The sequence below is a fragment of the Oenanthe melanoleuca genome, chromosome 2 (genome assembly GCF_029582105.1).
Source record: "Oenanthe melanoleuca isolate GR-GAL-2019-014 chromosome 2, OMel1.0, whole genome shotgun sequence".
NCBI classification, from domain to species: Eukaryota; Metazoa; Chordata; class Aves; order Passeriformes; family Muscicapidae; genus Oenanthe; species Oenanthe melanoleuca.
This window is the reverse complement of record NC_079335.1, coordinates 132,768,637-132,787,147: the sequence shown is the minus strand read 5'-3', so window position 1 is coordinate 132,787,147 and position 18,511 is coordinate 132,768,637. Positions and strand designations below refer to the sequence as shown.

Sequence of the window (18,511 nt, the reverse complement as noted above, 5' to 3'; positions counted from 1 at the left end):
ATTATTTAGCCAGAAATCATCTCTTTCAAGTCCCACTACTGAAGCAGCAATTGAAAAAAGGTGTGAATGTCTAGGGAGAACATTCCCTAGAAATCTCATTTAGAGAGAGTGCTATTTTGCCATAATTCTTAAATTTATTTACAATTTTAAATGCTTTATACACCTCAATTCACACACTATGGAACTCGGTATTATTACAGTTTATAGCAATGAATACAGTGAATAAGAAGAAAACCAGTGTGCGTAATTAAAATTAACCTTTATTACTCCAAAAACAGATGCCAAATATGCAGTATATTTCTGTTTTTGTTGGCATATTTCTGAAATACATGTACAACTGTAACTAGTCAGCTTAGACATTTCCTTATACTGTTTTATAACATTTGGAAGTTCTCCCACACTGAGTGGGATGCCACTAGAGTAAGCTGACAAAAACAGGCAAAGAGAAAATTGATCTTGTTTTGAAAGGGAAAAAGAAAAGCATGTGCTCTTACTAAAAAAACTAGGTTATAATCAAGCATTACACTCAAAAATTCTAAAATACTATGTTACTTCTAGTTTTAGGTGTAGCTCCCTGTTTCCATTCACATTTATTGGCACCAGCCCATTTTAATGTCAAAGTATGGTAATTCTGAACATAAGATGCTAATACATGCCCTCTCTGCAACAGAAGCTTGTAATCCCACAACGCTACAACTGATTGTACAGAAGGATTATGATCAAGATGTGTTATTCCTAAAAACCAGTTCCATGAGATCAGAGGAATACTGGCATATAATTGCTACCCATCACTTCCACTTGATTGGAAACTGCTCGTTTTCAAAACCTTTTTTTGTATTTTCTTGGAATTTCCCGAGGTTTCTGTAAGGGTTGAAAGAAAAGGTTTTATTTCTCTATTTCTACCATAGAACAGAACTGGGAATGTTATTTGAAACAAAACATGCTTCAAACATTTTCTGAACTACTCTTCAGTGAGCAATGTTGTCCTCTTCAAAGAGATTATCTGTTGGATTATCAAATGCCCGTACAGGGTATTAATAGAAACTGGTTCTGTAGAATCTCCAGCAGTGTAAAATCACTGTCATCAGAACTGTCATCTGTCTACTGCAGTAATAAAAATTTTAAGAAACCTGTCAGCAGCACATCAGAGGTCACAGGTATTTCTCTTATCCCTGCTATGGTTCTACCCAAAGCATGGTCCAAAGAGGCTTAGACACATTTAGCCTGTTGTTTTTGCATTAAAATTTTTCTCCCAGCCATACATGTGTGTATTTTCCCCCAAGAGTAGCAGAAACGTGACCACTAACAGTTTTTGTCTAGCATGGTGCTCCCACAATGTAGCTTGTTCATTCTTTGAGATGTTTTGTGACATTTCTAAATAAGAAGTCTTTAACAGTGGTCTCTAACCTCAAACAGAGTATGAGCAATAGCTACATGACATATCACTGCTTTACACCTCAGTCTGTCACTCTCTGTAATACACCCCAGAGCACATATTGTGGGCTCTCACTTCAAACACACATGTAGCAGCACGGTCCAGGAAGCTGTGCCAACACATACCTGGATTTGCATGTTTTTCTTCTCAGCTTCAACACATTTGATTGAATCAAAATGCTGAATTAAACCCTGAGATTTACCCTTCTGAATAACTTCTTGTGCGAAGAGTATAAGGAGCAGAGGATGAGGAACTTGCTTTATTTTGTGTCTTATTCGGATGAGACACAACAGATAGATGAGTAACAGAAGCTCACAAGAGACAGACTAATATTAAAGTGACACTAAGGCCATACACACGTCAGGAAGAGAAAAAAAGGCTATGCTGCGAAGGACTACTGCATTGCTAGATGTACATTCTTCAAATTATGTATTATGTTATGTATTCCAGAAGTTATCATCTTACTTCTAGTTTTTTCCCCTCTAGAACAATTTGGATTTCTTTGGCATCCAAAGTCTCATATTTCAATAAAGCTTCTGCTAAATTCTTGTGTTCTTTTGCATGAGTCTTCAGGATGTTCTTTGCTCGCTCATAGGAGTCCTAATTTGAAGAACAGGTAGAAGGAGATTTTAAGACTTTACAAAAAAACAAAAAAACAAAAAAACAAAACAAAACAAAAAACCAAAAAAAAACCAACAGCAAGATTCTATTTCAAGAATTGTTTCCAGCTTGAGACAAACATTTAAAGTTGTGCCTTACATTTCTAAACTAGCACAGCTCCTGACTAACAAGGCTTTAAAATATAGCTGGCATAATTCATGAAAAACAACCAAACACTTTATGCCACCTGTGCATTTTGCACAAGTAGGGATAAAAATAAAATCAAACAAAATCCTGAGAACAAACCTTAGTATTGTTACATATGACTTAGAAAAGACTTACTAGATTTGAAACCATCCTGATTTTTCTAACAAATTTTTTTGCACTATGAGCAAAGCTACAGTATTCACAGATTGTTCCCCAAAGACTAGCATTTTTTTAATATTTACAAAACTCAAAGTACTATGTAGTTTTAGAAAGCTGAAAGCTACCAACTACTGAAAGTCACCAATTGCTTCAAGTAGACGCACACTACCAGCATTACCAGCTTCAACTTTTGGTTCTACCCTGGTAGCTCTCACAAGGCCAAGTCAGGTCAAAAACAACTACAGAAAAATATTATTCATTTAAATGTTACAATATAAGTAATACTCCTGGACCTGTAACTACCTATACCAAACTAAGTCAGATTACCAGAACAGTAATCAGTAAGTTCAGTGATTATCAAATGTTACAAATTTCCCTAAGCATCTGATCACCATGAGGAAGAGGATACTGAAGGAAACACTCTTATCTGATACAGCCATTCCTGTGATTTTATACAAAATTACTTATCTTGGGAGTTATGAAATGTAAAAGGAACATAAAACATCCACATCTATACTAAAACAATCTGTAGCCATACTTTTCCTGTGAATTGAACAGGAAAAATACAAATCCTGACCAAATATAAGAGAAGTGTTAAAGACTGTATTAAAGAGACCAAAGCCACCAACTTGATTTACACTACTTGTTCATGACAATCACCACCAAGTTTTGATATGCAGAGATTCAAAGTTGCAGGTACATTAAATACTGAACACTTCCATCCACTTGTGTATTTTCACCAGCATACATTACTTAAATGAATTAAGCAAGCAAGCAGGTGTTCAATTCATCTCAGACATAGGAGTGTGGAGGGGGAATGGCTCTTACCCGTAGGAGTGTCCTCACTTCCTGTTCAATTGCAGACTGGGTTTCAGGGCTGACTTTCCCCGTATCACTGTAGGTCATAACACCAAGCTAAACAACAACAAAAATATCTTTATCTTGCCACTGCTGCAGTCATACACATAAAACTCTCTAACAGTTTCAGCACCTATTGCTTCTGCATGCAAACAAAATCACGAGTCAAATACGTGCTGAAGTGCTTTAAGCAGAAACAAAACAAGAAGCCTATTCATCAACTATATAGTTACTGCAGAATTCTGTTTCAAGAGGTCACAGTAAAGATCCTAATTAGGCACTTAAAAACCAAAATGTCTAGACTACTAATATTTGATGGACAATCAACATGACTGAAGAAGCTTCTAAAGAAAGTCTAGAAAACTCACTGTTGTTACTACCTTTGCCCTCCCAGATGCAGAATTATCCTCAATTCCAAAGTGTCTGGCTTTATTATAACAATTTCTTGAAGATACTAGTAATTTTTAAGGCAATTTTGAAGTGAAAACCCTGTGAGGTATTTTTTTAAACTGTAAATTATACACATTTTCTAGCAGAGCTCTCTATAGCAGACCAGGTCATAAAGCTTACTCTTTGTGAAAACTACTTACCCTAATCTCAGAGATCACTGACAGACAACTAGCTTTAGCTATAGAATATAACTTGATTTTGCTCCATATAAATATTAAAGGATTGATGATACTACCTTCTCACTCATTCCAAATCGAGTCACCATCAGTTTTGCAATTTTAGTAGCATTGTCAAAATCACTGGAAGCACCTAGAGAGCAAACAGATCTAAGTTACATGCCAGCCCACAGCCTTGATCAAAAACTCTTTACCAATCAGCTGACCTGTTGTGATGTGATCACTTCCAAATATGAGCTCTTCTGCTACTCTTCCTCCCATACAGACATCCATCTGTGCGAGCAACTGGGATCTAGTTTCACTCCATCTGTCATTTTCTGGAAGCAAAGATACCTGTAACATACAGAACAGTGGTCAGGTAACAAAAACTGAAGTACTGAAGTAATCTCAAAAATATTCTTGCTTATATCTGAAGCAGATAAAGATTTTATGTAACACTTCACATGCTCTGGCCTGCCTCTAGTATATGCATTTATCAGGATTGCTTGGAGGTGCTCAGTCGAAGCACTGAAACACCCTGAGCACCCCATCAACGTGAGTAACTTATACCTACTGCCAGAAGAAACAGAACAACCCATTCTATCAGTTTCTCCTTATTTCTTACATTTGAACTGAGTACAAATCCCAGAGAATTCAGACCAATGGTTTTCATTAACTGAACACATTAACTTGAAAAAATTGAACAGGAAGAGACATAATAAAAATATTTTTCTGTTCAAATGCTTGGTAGATAAAGGAAAGATAGAAAAACTTATGGATATTTATGCAAAAAAAAAAGACAGGTAACCAATGAAGTTTATAAAAGATAAACCGGACAAAGAACATAGCATATTTGTGTTAAAAGTACAGTTGAGCTTCTACCTTCCAGTCTTTTATATGTTCTTCAAAATTTTGCTATTGGGTGCTATTTCAACAGCAGCAGAACCAAACTTATTTTTATTTCTCTTTCCTTGTACATGTGAGCTGTTATACCAGTGCACAGTAATTTATTACAAAATGACAAAAGAAAGCTTTTTATCACACAGCAAAGATGACCTTGGGTTTTCCAAGGGATTGCTCATAACTGAGTATTTCAACAGACTAAAATATTCATTAACATAATCACAGCAAATACAATTGTTACAAATTCCTATACACCACCAAACCAACATAAAAATAAAACTAAATAAAGAAACATTAATAAACTAAATAACACTTAAAAAATCCTAAAAAAGCTGGATGAAGAAACACTCACATGTCCCAGCATTGTTCCTCGTGTCATGATTGTGGCCTTGTTGATTGGCATTGCATCCTTGGTGTAATAGGCAATGATTGCATGTCCAGACTCATGGTAAGCTGTGATGGTTTTGTTCTTCTCATCAATTTCTACGCTTCTACGCTCAGGTCCTTAAACAGAGGAACATCAAATTAACCTTTTTGTACAGCTGGCCACCACAATCCACACATTACATACACTCAAAAAGAGAACAAAGCAGCTGAGAACAGCACGTGATCTAAGGGAACTAATGCTTAAGTGCAAAATGTTTATGAGTCAGATTTTAATGGCTAAAAGTGAACCCATAAGTGAAAACATATCCTACAGACAAGTGCTTTTAAAGTAATAGATTTAAAATGCAGTCTAAGTATCTGAGAAAATTCCATTTCTTCTCTCAAGCACAAACAGACCAGATTTACAGTGGTTATGTCGAAGATGTTTAAGATTTGTGCTACCACGTGAGAAGTTAAACAGAACTTCCAGGTTTCTGGTCATAGGTAGGGGAAGGATAAGAAATCAAGTCTGTGTCTCTCTCCAGGCTGAAGTATGACATGCAGCATTTTTAACTTTAAAAATGGTATGAAATTTTAAAGAATGTATTCCCCACCAGATTTTACATACTACTTTCTGGTCTGAAAAGGTTCTAATCAGAAAGAGCTAACAGGAAACTTTATTTGTTAAAAAAAAAATCCATACAAACAAACAATAAAAAAACCAACCCAAACTCCACATTAGAAAAAAAAAAATGAAAGAGAAACAAAAAAACAAACCAACAAACAAAACACCACAATGCAACAATCCAAAAAACAACACCATAAAAGCTTCCTCATTTCCATGTAAACATCTTCATCAAACAAGAAAAGCTCTGTATATTTAAGATGCATGTAAGTCTTTTGTATAAAATCCTACCCATCAGAATTTTGTCCTTGGAGAATTCTAGTTCTTTCATGGTTACCATATCTTTTCCATCAACAGCTGCCTTTAAGGCAGCTTGATTTACAAGATTTTCAAGCTCTGCTCCAGAAAATCCTACTGTGCCTCGTGCAATTATTTCTGGATCAACAGCTGCAGGGGAAGAAAAAGAACCACAACAAAACCATTTTGTTGTTAGAGTCCCTATTGCTCCTGAAATTTTAAGCAAGAATAATATTCTATTAAAAAATTCTATTAAACAAATCAAAACAAAAAAAAAACAACAAATAAACAAACAGCTTTAATAGAAATTAAACTTAATTCTCAAGACGCTCTGAACTCTTAGAGAGAAACATTACATATGAAAGAATTTTTGTGTTCTTTATTGACACAGTAAAGCCAAAACTGCCCATGGAATAAAGAACTAACATGAGGGGCTGATCCAGTATAAAAACTGTTACATAACATATACTACAATAAAATATTTACTTACATGGGTCATACTTGATTTTATTAAGGTACCACTTCAGAATTTCCGTGCGACCTCTTACATCAGGCTTGGGAACAGTAACTTGCATATCAAAGCGACCAGGGCGTATTAGAGCACTAAAGGAAATGACAATTTAGTACATTGATTCAAAAATACTGCAATAAACTTACTAGCATATATCCAAGAATAAAAATCCATATACAGATTGTCTCATGCACATATGCAAATAATATGTTTCTCTTATCTGATTGTAAAAAGACAAATGAAAGATATTTACTGGCAACTCATTTTAAAGGGTTTTGTGCATTTGAAAATTTTGCGCTGTGAACAAGGAATGCAGCTTATCAATTTATCTGAAAAACTTCCAGAAATTTGAAATGCTTAGAAACATTAATTATTTCTCTATATTTAACTCTGCTGCCTGTTAAATGCTAAAAACTGGTCAATACACATTCTTTCTAAGCTGGGAAACTCCAGCTATGCCACTGTAATACTTAAAGATTATCACAAACAACTTGGTTTTGTTGGAGGGTTTTTCACTGCATGGTCTGTAAAACAAGCAATGCATTATACTCACTTGTCTAATGCTTCAGGGAAGTTTGTTGCACCAATAATAACAACACCTTCATTTGGTTTAAAGCTGTGTGGAAAACAAGGTGTGAATTACTGTTTTTCTGGACACAGAATTTACCATTTTGCCAGTAACTACTGCTACTGACCTCATTGGCCAGTGAAAAACATGCTTTCACAGTACAACATGTGATCCAAGAATGACCACGTTTAACCCAGCAACTGGTTAAAAACCTGGCCTAATCTGTGTGGAGCTTCTTCCTTTAGATATATAACCAGGTTAAAAACTGAGCAACTCTTTAAAATAAACAGCAGCTATTGTGCAAATACAACTCAAAAGCTTCTATATTCTTCACAATAAGTCTATTAATGCTGCTGTTGGCAGTACTAGAAAAATAACCATAAAAGCATATTAAATATATATATATCCTTAAAAGCATTACAAAACATTACACAAAATTTCAAACCTGTCAAGAAGAAAAACTTCAATCACATATTCAAAATACCAGTCCATCAGGCACCTTCTGTGCCCTCAGAATCCATATATTTACCCATCCATTTCAGCAAGGAGTTGATTAATGGTCTGTCTTGAATAGGGGTGCATCGGAGATTCAATTCTCTTCCCACCAACAGAGTCCAGTTCATCAATGAAAATAACACAAGGTGCATTTGCTTTTGCTTCCCCTGACAAAAGGAAAAGAGCAGAAGGAGCCTTGAACCACACAAAGAAACACACAGTGCATCAGGCAGTTTAGGATTCTACAGTTTCTGTTGTTCTTGCATTATAAAGTGTTCTATTAGGCATCACCAAAACTGTCTTGCTTTTAGCCTAAAAAAAAAGAAATAGATTTTTGAAATGGCAAGATAGAATCTTGATTCTTTTTATCTCCTCATCAGCTTATTCTTACCATGCTACAAGAAATCACTAGTAAAATAAACTACCAAATTGTTGTATTTTGTATGAACATCCTACAAGAGTTTATTTTATAGCCTTGGTAGAGAATATTTGCCTATTAAATAAAAACAATATGAAATGTGATGGGTCTCAACACTAATTTACTTTAATAGAACTTGCTTGTTATGTTACAGTGGAGGGTTCACACTCGAGTTTGCAGGTATTAAAACACAAAATAAAAATGCAGTAATAAATGTGAAGATCATCAATTGGTACATGCATACCAACAAGACACAATTCATCTCACCCCTCCAGACATATCTGTAACATTAATGTACAAGTCAGGCATCTACATTTCTGTTGTCAACAGAAGGAAATGCATTTTAATACTATATGTATTTTATTTTGCATCCCATCCATGTGAAGTTCCATTTTTTCTACCAATGCAAACTACTTTGTACATTGTATATATTTGACCCTATCAATCTTTCATTTAAGAGGGAAGCTGGATTTTCTCCTCCCCAATATTTTCACACTGAAAATAGGAATTCTCTCCTGTGAAAGTTATAAAATTTAACATTAGTTTTGAAAGTTCTGTTATCATGTCCTTTTTATCCTGAGCTTGTTGATGGGTCTGAGAAAGGAAATCTCAGCTTATTTTCATGTCACGATGCCATAAAGCTTTAAATCACAGTAAAAAATATCTAAATATGAGGGCAGTAACTGAGAAGGTTAACACAAGTTTTTTATCATAAATTTACAATTCAAATTTACAACAATTTATGTATGACTAAGTAAGTTACAACATCAAATATTCAACTGAGTTTATAGAACATTACATTTCTAATTAAATTACTACTTCTCCCTGGGACCATTGTAAAATCCAATTATAAGTTTAGCTATAATTTCATGTGATGATTAGGAAGATTCTACAGTTAGTTAACTGATGCTCACAGAATTGTGACATTTACCTACACAATTCAAGCTTTGTTTATTAGCCTCATACACTACTACTTTCCAGTAACCAGAACTGCAACTAATCAAGCCATGTAAACAACACTGAATACTTAACCTTGCAAGTGAAAAGATTTGAGACCCAGGAACACTGAACTTACTGAACAGGCTCCGGATGCGACTGGCTCCCACTCCAACAAACATCTCATCGAACTCTGACCCGGACGCGTAATAAAACGGAACATCCGCTTCGCCAGCCACAGCCCGCGCAAGAAGCGTCTTGCCAGTACCAGGTGGTCCAACTAACAAAATGCCTAAAAGAAACCCCAACAAAACCAACACATCCATACAGTCTTCTTATATGACTAGTTTCTTCCATGCATTAGAAGAAGTAATGTACACTTGGCTCTAAAAAGCTGTTAAGATCCCATTTCAGGTACTGCTCACTACAGCCAGTCTGAAGGATTTTCCTTGCAACAAATCTAGATACAATTTGATCCATATTTAAACAACAACAAAGACTTGTAAGACCATCAAAACAGAAGCCTGAAGTATTCTGCAGATTTACTGCTGAGTTCAGCAGCTGAACCCCTACCAGTGATTGCTTCAAACTGACATTTTCCAGGATGTTTCTATAGAATCTTTTTTTTTAAATTTAACCCTTCCAAGTAACCATCTTTAAACAGTGTAGAGCACTAACACGTAACACATTTCTCCTATCTACACATTTCAGATTCACGTGAATTTCCATTATGATCTTAATCATCCTTTTACATGAAAACACTTGCTTCTGAACTACCTAAAGCAGTGCCACAAGGAAAAAATAAAATCCTTTTAAAAGTTCTGTTAATAAACCCCCCTGCATTACAGGACAAAGTACTATCGTTTATTAGTTCAATAACTGAAGAAGGCACACTAAATTTTGCCTAACCCTAAGACATTCATTTGCATAATACATGAAGAAATAATAAGAAACTAGGCTTTAAAGTAGTCACTCAGGACAGAACATGCCTCACAGCCATGGCTACACAGGTTTTTCACTCCTGCTGAGGAACAATTCTTACCTTTTGGAAGTTTACCTCCTAATACAGTAAATTTGTGAGGGTTTTTCAGAAATTCCACAACTTCTTGCAATTCCTGCTTAGCTTCTTCAACCTGTAAATGAAACCACGCCACAGATATAGCTAAGCATTTATAAATTACTGCACATTTTTTAAAGTTTTGCATTAGAGATTAAGTCCCTAATTGCGCATTGATCAAAAACACAATAAGATTAAAGTGTACCACAGAATTTGTGTGGATATTTAATTCAACCTATCCTAGAACTGTTTGCAGGTCTAAGCAAACGGTAAACTTAGTAACAGTGAAGGAACAACCAAACAGTTCAAGACCAGATCCAACCAAAGAAATAAATACAAAATGAAAACTTCTACATAAAAATATTAGTCTTATTAATTAAAAAGAGATTAATTCTATGTATTTGTCCAAGGGGAAGGAAAGGGGAGGTCCTTATTTTTGCCACTAACAGTCAAAGAATAATTGAACAGAAAAAAATAGAGGTATCCCATCAGCAGTGACACACCCACTTCTTTCTGGGAATCTCTGTATCTCCTGTCCTAAAAACACTATTTGCAAAATATGGTACTAAGGGGAAACAAATCAACTGGCATTATCATCTTGTACCAATTAACTTCTGCAAAAGGTAGGTTAATATTGATATTTATGGCCTGCCATTTGCTATTATAGTCTTTAAAAATGTTATTCAACAAGTGGAGAGTGCACATTTTATAAGATATTAAATGCCACAAAAACAAACTAGAAAAAGAGTGGTTAAAACCTTCCTTCATCTTGGAGTGGCCAATGCTGATAAAGCTTCAGTTCATACAAAGAAATTCTTGAACAGAGTAAGATATTCATGATGATTATTAAACATCAGACTAAAACAAGAACTTGCACACATTTTACTTTTGCTCTTACCCCTTTAACATGTTCGAAGGTGACGTTTTTCAACTGGATTGGATCAACTGCTGCATCAAAGATACTTGATGTTCGAAAGCGTACTAAGAGCAAACAGCAGATGACGAACAACAAATTTATACACAATGTCATTTCATTACAAGACTGAGTGCTGCACCTGACTGCAAGCCAGAAAGACACACTGACCTTACACCTGCCCTTTTAGCAGGGCATGTGTTCATTTACAAGCGTCCAGCAGGAATAAGATTTATGTTTAAAAAAAAATTTTTTAAATATTTGCAATTAATTTAGTGATATGCTTTTCAGTCATGTGTAGTACAGAAAGCTCTTCATCCACAAGCATACACACAAAGCCAGAACTTCTCCCTCAACGTTTCTATACATATCCTAACTTTACTGAGACTCAGTTGCTAACTTAGCATCAAGTTGACTATCTCCAGTTACAGTAGCTCAGCCTTTTGATTGTTCCATTATTTCCAATAGATTTCTTAAGATGGCAGTTTAGCAACAGAAGTCCCTAGTTGCTATAAACTAGTCTGCAATTACAGACTGAAAAGTCAAACCATCTTGCCTACAGCTAAGCTAGATAACACAACATTTAAATTGAAAGACAAATACATAACTGGTGACCTGTCTGACTTCTCTGGTTCCATGTAACTGCTTTACCAAAAGAAATAAAGTAATTATACCGACACAGAACATTTTTGTCTTCATAAATGTTTTGTCACATTGTCATCTGAAAGGCTGTAGCTAGAAGCAGTAAATATCTCTGAGGATAACTTTTCAGTGTACTAATAAAAAACAATCAATGTCAAAACATATTTAATTTATGCTAAACCTGCTGGAAAAAAACAACACAAGTGAAACAGTGTGGTAAAAAAAGTTAACTAACCAGCATCGGAAAAGGAACCTTTTCCAGGTAAAAATGACGAATATATAGCAAGATAAAAACAAAGAACAAAGAGAAAGAAAGAAAGCAAACGTGATCTTCTTAAGGAATCTGTAAAAGAAAATAAAAACATATTTAACACGGGCCTTAAATAAACTACCTTCTGATTGCAAAGACAAGATATGTAAATTAAAACAACTTACCAAGCGTTTTTTGTAGGAATACCTGTGCTTTCAAAAAGCCTTCTGCAAAACCAGTTTTAAAAGCATCCTGGTGTGCCTCTGGGATGTTTTTTGTTTTCATTAGTGTGTCTAAGTTTTCAACATCAATTCGTCGCTTTCTCAGGATAAAACCCTGCAATATTTTTCAAACCAGTGTTAGTATACATCAAGTTTTCATAAATAGTTAACTTACCACTTAGCTAACACAGGTGATAGGAGAAAAATAAAATTACAACAGCATGTAATTCACATGCTATTGGATTAGTTGAAGGGTACAGACCAGTAGCTTGAGTGTGAAATCCCGTGGTTTGAGCACAGGCATTCCCATTTTTGCTGAGCAAATCTGTTTTGGAACCCTCCTGGATTCCAGTTCCAAACTGAAAATGCAGCCTAAGATAGATCTATACATAACCAGCTTTGTTCACTAGATTCAGTGGGAATTATTAGCTTAAGCTTCTTGCTTTATTTCCAATCGCAAAATAACTTTGCAAGTATCGTTCTGATGGATCTTAAGCAAATACATCTCATATGTCCTGTCAAATTTCAGAGCAGCACTGTGTGGAGCTAGCCCTGGTTTATCTTCATCCACAGTACACCTAGCCCACAGATTAAATAAACCACATATGCCTAGAAGAAGGGAAGAGTTCAAAGATAATTTACACACACAGTAAAATAAAAAGCCTTAATTAGCCTGACTTCTGTACAACCAATTAGAAACAAGGAGCACCCAGGTTAAATTGTTTTCCTCAGTGCTTTGGATAATTATCTGCTGACTTGAAAACACACATTCTTGTACGTTAAAATAGCTCTATTTCTACTTAAAGAAATAAATCCTTTGACTTGAAGCTATTTTTAGTTTATATTATGTTTTGGAAACAGAATATAAAGAATTTTATTTCTAGAGTTAAAACCATAGTTATATGCTGATACTGCTCTTCTAAAAATTCAAATAATGTCATTATTGGTGATATATGAAACAAATATATGCATTAAAAAATAAGAAAAAATAAGAAAAAATAATACACTGCCATTAGCTCAAGTTTAAAATTAAGAATTTTTTCATACAAGTGAAAGAAAACACCCTTAGTAAATTTTGAAGGTTTATTCAAGAGAAAGAGATGGTCTGAGTAAGCCCAAAACAACTTCACGTTACTTGTATGTACCTTCAAAATTGAAGAAAGTGAACTTCTGGGTTCTGTTAATTGTTCAGATGTTGACTGCAGACGTCTTGCTCTTGATCTGAGAGTCTTAAAATTCCGTGTCTGTATGTAAACTTTACGTAATAAGAATAAACAAGTTAAAACATAATCATTACTATCATCACAAAAAAAGTCTTAAGAAATTTCAGAAACTATTATATGAAAAAATATGGAATTCCCAATATATCCACTCTACTGTAAATGGATAGTTATGTGATCACAAACCCTATTTGTAGTCTGACCTTGCAAGCAAACTTCCAACTGTTTCACATAAAATTTCATGTTAAAATAATCTGGGTTCATGTTGTAAATGATAGCTAATTGGCCAACTCAGGGAAGAGGAGACATTCAGACGATTAAATCCAGGCAGGCTGACAAACACGAAATATTCAGAAATCCAGAAGGATGGGAATAATGCTTTGTGAGCTCTGCTGATATGGTGCCCTGAGGAGATCTGGAATGGCTTCAGCGTGCTGTTAACTTCAGAAGTGACAAAAGAAATTACACCATTTAATCACAGTGAGCTTACGGCACTCTAAGTCATCTCCTACCACATCAGAAACCTTGTGATGGACATTTTACCACAAGCCAAGAACATTCTTCTTCTTTCACTGCTATGTTTTAAAATAAATACCAATGCCAGTCAATTAGATTGGTTTCACTAATCTTTTTGTTATTTTAGAATAGCACTGGATAAAAATAACTTCCACAGCTGACCCTTGAGCCTTGTTCAAAAAAGGTCTAACATTTGATCAGGTAGCTCTGGACCTTGTCCAGCTCAGTTTTGAAAATCTCCAAGGGTTAAGATAACCAAACTTCTCCAGACAATCTGTTTCAGAACTTAGCCGTTCTCCTTGTGAAAATTTTCAAACAGGTTGTATTTTATTTGCTTTTACTTGGAATTGTTGCCTCTTCTTTGAGGTGTACACGAGAAAGGTGACTGATATTGGATCACTCTTTGCCCTCTATTTGGCTAACTAAAACCTCAGATCCTTCAGCTTTCCCCCATATAAAATGCTTAAAATCTGCACCATTACTGGGCTATCTCCATGTTGTCAAATTTCTCTTTGCCACTTGATACAAACAGATATACCTAGAGGTAGCATCAAAGAACTGAGTTTAGGACAATACCTGAACTTCCTGAACTACTGACTATATTTTCACTAATGCTGCCAGTCACTAAATCCCTCAGAAAATTCAACTGGATGAGTACTGAATTCAACGTATTTATTGATTCAAAAATAGCCAGTTCACCTGTGGTCTTTCAAGAATATGATCCACAAATACTGACAACTTGGAACAACATGGTATTTACTAAATTTTGGAAACACACTACTCAAGTGAACATGATTTAAAGTGTTAATATCGACATAAGTTTCTCCTGGAAGCTTACTGGTATTTCTTGAGTGATGCCTCTACAACAAATGCAAAAATATTTTTCCAGAATAGACAGATAGAGACTAAAACCAGTGTAGTTTAATGCTTTATACCTGGCCAACACCGAACATCTGAACAGAAATTTTGGAGGGGATTAGGATGTTGTCCGTACAAACAAGATGAGCGTAAAGTACTGAAAACATCCACAAAACCTGCAAAAAAGATACAACAAAGTGTAAATACACCCTTTCTTAAATGACAACTCAACATTACTTCTTACACAGTTTTTTAGTTTTTTAAATACAGTACTCCAGGCATCTTTAATTAAACAAATTACCAGAACATCTATCAAAGCTTTGATGCATTTCCAACGATTTGTTTGTTTTCACACAATTGTCATTGACCTACTTTTTTGTATCTCACAACACAATGCAATTTAGTATTTTTTCTCTAATAGCAGCCCTGCAATATTATTCTTAACACTCCTTCTCTCTACTGCAGTACCATATAAGCAGTATCTCAAATGCCAGCTATATACTTATTTTTCTAATATATTCTTAAGCGTCTGCAATGGCTTTCTCCATTTTAGACTAATTCCAACAAAACATCTTCATCTGCAAGAAACTACTCTTGTTTATTTCAGCAATAAAACAATCTACCTGGAGTGTTAACAGATTGCCACCTTGAATTCCTTTCTAATTAATAACTTTGTGTAACATTGCTTCAAGCAACCAAATAAGTAAAATTATAAAAATGTAAACTGGAGATGTCTGTGACATAAGTAGATTAGCAAAATCTAATATCTTGGTAAAACAAAGTGGTGGAGAAATTCACAGGTCAGGTTCATCATTAAGAGAAATGCACTTGTACTATTGCTGGCTTCAGAAAAGTTTAACAGCAACCACCTTGAAATCCAAAGAAACAATTCACTGAATTTTCTAAATTTTCCAAGTTTACAGAGACAAGCCATATACAACAAAAAATGCATTCATACTCTTTTCATTAAATGTGTTTAACTACAAATTATCTACAGCACAAGAGATTAAAGAATAACTGTATTCACCTTTATAATTTAACTCTCATAAACACTTCACTCAAAACATACCATGCTTATTTTCAAAGAAGGACTGAGCAGAGACGTATGACGTGTGCCACTGTGAGGAGACTTTGTTTTCTGTATAGTAGCCAGGAAGTAGCCTGTTCACCAACTCTCTAAACTGGTTAGCTTTCAAATCAGACAATCCCAGATCTCTTAAATTTTTAAATGCAGACTGAAAAATAGAAATAAATGTTCAAAATTCACGTAAGATTACCCTAGGGAAAAGATTTCCCAGTAGCACCAGAAGCAAACACAGACTGAAAAAATCCAAACCAACCAAACCCCACAAGAAACCCAACAATGGAATCACAAAACAGTAGTGAGCAGTACAACCTATGCTAATTGCCATGGTTCTGCAGTTACTGAGAGATTCCATGGTTTTCCTCCCAAAAAAAATGCTTAGCTACAAAACTTGTAATAATGAGTTGAAAGAGAAGTGGCAATATCTAATACTACTTGGCACTGTGTTTAAATTTTCAATGTCAAAAGCAAGAAAACCCAATGATAATGAAAAATATTTTAACAGAAAAATAAAACAGAACATGAAAAAATGCCATTTAATCTCTTAAAAACCTTCAACACATCTGAAGTTACAGTCCCCATTTTCTCACAAGCAATAATGACACAAACTTTGCTAAAAATCAGAATAAAAAGATAATATAGCCTTTATTAACAGAAAACTTACTGCTACTTTGCAGAAAGAACCATTAAACTGGAAATGAAAAGAAATCCTATCTTCATTTGCAAAGAACTACTAAGACAAGTACCAGCTCTTTTTAAAATTAAATATTGTATTTTTGTAGAATCCTTACTGGCAAAACACTGACTGCCAAAAAGATACATTCTACACCGTGGTTTGTTTAGTCACATTACATTATTTTATAGACCAGTCAAATATTACATTCACTTAAAAATGTTATTATTCAGATCTAATATCCGTTAAACCATCACTTTTTCAAAAGGCTTTTTATACCTCACTCTTCTTCAGAGGATCATGCTCTGGGGAGGTGTCCCTCTGGACAGGCTGTATGGATGCTTTGCTGCCAGAAGTTGTGGAGCTCTTTGGTGAATGAAAGGCATTGATAAGGTGACTCAGAGGAACAGTAGCCTGGAAAAAAAATAGATAAAGACTTATAAGGCCTTGCTTAAACTATTTAAACATACTTCTGTTCCAAACTCCAACTTATAACTACATATCTTGTACACTGCCTTGTTTAACTGAAGACTTAATTATAAACCACATGATCTTCAACACCACAGTGTTAGCTGATAATTCATTTTAAAGAGAAAAAAAAAAAGAAAGCTTAAGCATGTATGACAGATTAAAGCTCATATTTTCATCTCTAAAGCAATACTTTTATAATTTGGATTAGCTATACTTTTTCCTGCATTATTATAAGCTATTCCCAAATGTTGCCTTTGTTTTCCTCCTTGGGATCACACTTTCAGCCTAAGGATCAATGAAACCCAGGTGCACCAGCTAGCAGAGCTCCTCCTCTTAAGACATGACTACATCTCTTGTGAACATATGGGACAAATAACCCCAGCAGTTCTGAACCTCCTGGGACTCAGTACACGTCACTAGGAAGGAGCTGGGACACAACCCCAACTGCACTACCTGATTGAAGCATAACTGGGTATGTCTACGAACATAGTCCTACTGCAAGGACTACCATCTTCATGCTGACTAGACAGATCAAAAGAGACAATGCTGTCAGACATGAAAACTGCCTTATAATTAATTGTCCAGAGTTTGTGGTAAAACCAAAAAGCCTCAAGAGGTCAAAGCCAACATCCCAACCACTAACCAAACTTTGCATCTGCATTTCTTACTCCGGTAAAATGACACATTCCTAGAAACATACAAATTCTTCCATTTCTTCAACGAAAGCTTTAAACACATTCTCCATGTGGAAAGAACAATCAAATCCCATTGTGGAATCAGACTATCACACACCAATATAAAACTCAAAAATAAAACCAAAACCACTAGTTCAGATCAAAGTCCGTAAAACACAGCAGTCCCATCAGACTCACTGCCTAATTAACGATGCCTTCCCGATTGCTTTCGGACTGTTCTGTGTGACAAATTAGCGATGGTTTTCCCTCACTAACTCTTCTAAATAGTTTCCTTTTGGCTTTCACAACAACCCGTTAAAATTAACGGCACAGTTTAACAGTATTAACACACGTCACCACACCTTGCTTCTGCTACAAAAACAGATACGAAAAAGCGCCATCTAAGGTTATTTCATCATTTCAGAATGCTTTTATTCGTCACAAGCTCTTACTGTCCCTTCCTCTCTCCTCCATTTGTCTGTATTTTTACTCGATGCGGACCCCGCACGGCCGCAGCCCCCACCCGCTCACCCGCTGCTCTCCCCGCTGCGGCCCCGCTGACGCCCCAAGCCCTGGGAACGTGGCAGGCAGGAACTCGGCTCCTCCCGCCGCAACCCGCGATCCCCGGGCCCTCCGAGCGCCTCCGCCCGGACACAGAGCGAGCCCCGCCGGACAGCGGGCCCGGAGACCGGAGCGCCCCGCCAGCCCCTCACCTGGGGCTGCACGGTGGAGAAGGAGAACATCCTCCCGGCGGGGCCGGCGGCGGCCGCAGGCGCCTCTTCCGCCTCCCAGCCCAGCCGCAGGAGCCCGCCCGCTGTGGCCGCCGGCGGCTGAGGAGGCCCCGCGGCTCCGCTCCGGGAAATGTCCGCCCCGCGGCCGCGCCGACCGGGCCGAGCCGCCCCGGAAGCGGCGGGAGCCCAAAGAGCTTCCGGGCCGCCGCCGCCGCCCC

General features: G+C 36.2%; 1 protein-coding gene across 1 annotated transcript; it reads right to left on the bottom strand.

Annotated features, from left to right (window-relative positions):
• Positions 1–240: 240 nt before the first annotated feature.
• On the bottom strand, positions 241–18,477 carry YME1L1 (YME1 like 1 ATPase). The gene is made up of 19 exons (XM_056485721.1): positions 18,276–18,477; positions 16,697–16,831; positions 15,730–15,895; positions 14,738–14,836; positions 13,212–13,321; positions 12,031–12,181; positions 11,831–11,938; positions 10,939–11,021; positions 10,026–10,116; positions 9,123–9,275; positions 7,664–7,796; positions 7,120–7,182; positions 6,546–6,658; positions 6,050–6,205; positions 5,120–5,271; positions 4,092–4,218; positions 3,945–4,018; positions 3,230–3,316; positions 241–2,035 (listed from the first exon to the last, which is right to left on the bottom strand). The coding sequence occupies exons 1-19, from the start codon at positions 18,303–18,305 to the stop codon at positions 1,892–1,894; spliced, it is 2,175 nt and encodes a 724-aa protein (XP_056341696.1). The 5' UTR covers positions 18,306–18,477; the 3' UTR covers positions 241–1,891.
• Positions 18,478–18,511: the final 34 nt, after the last annotated feature.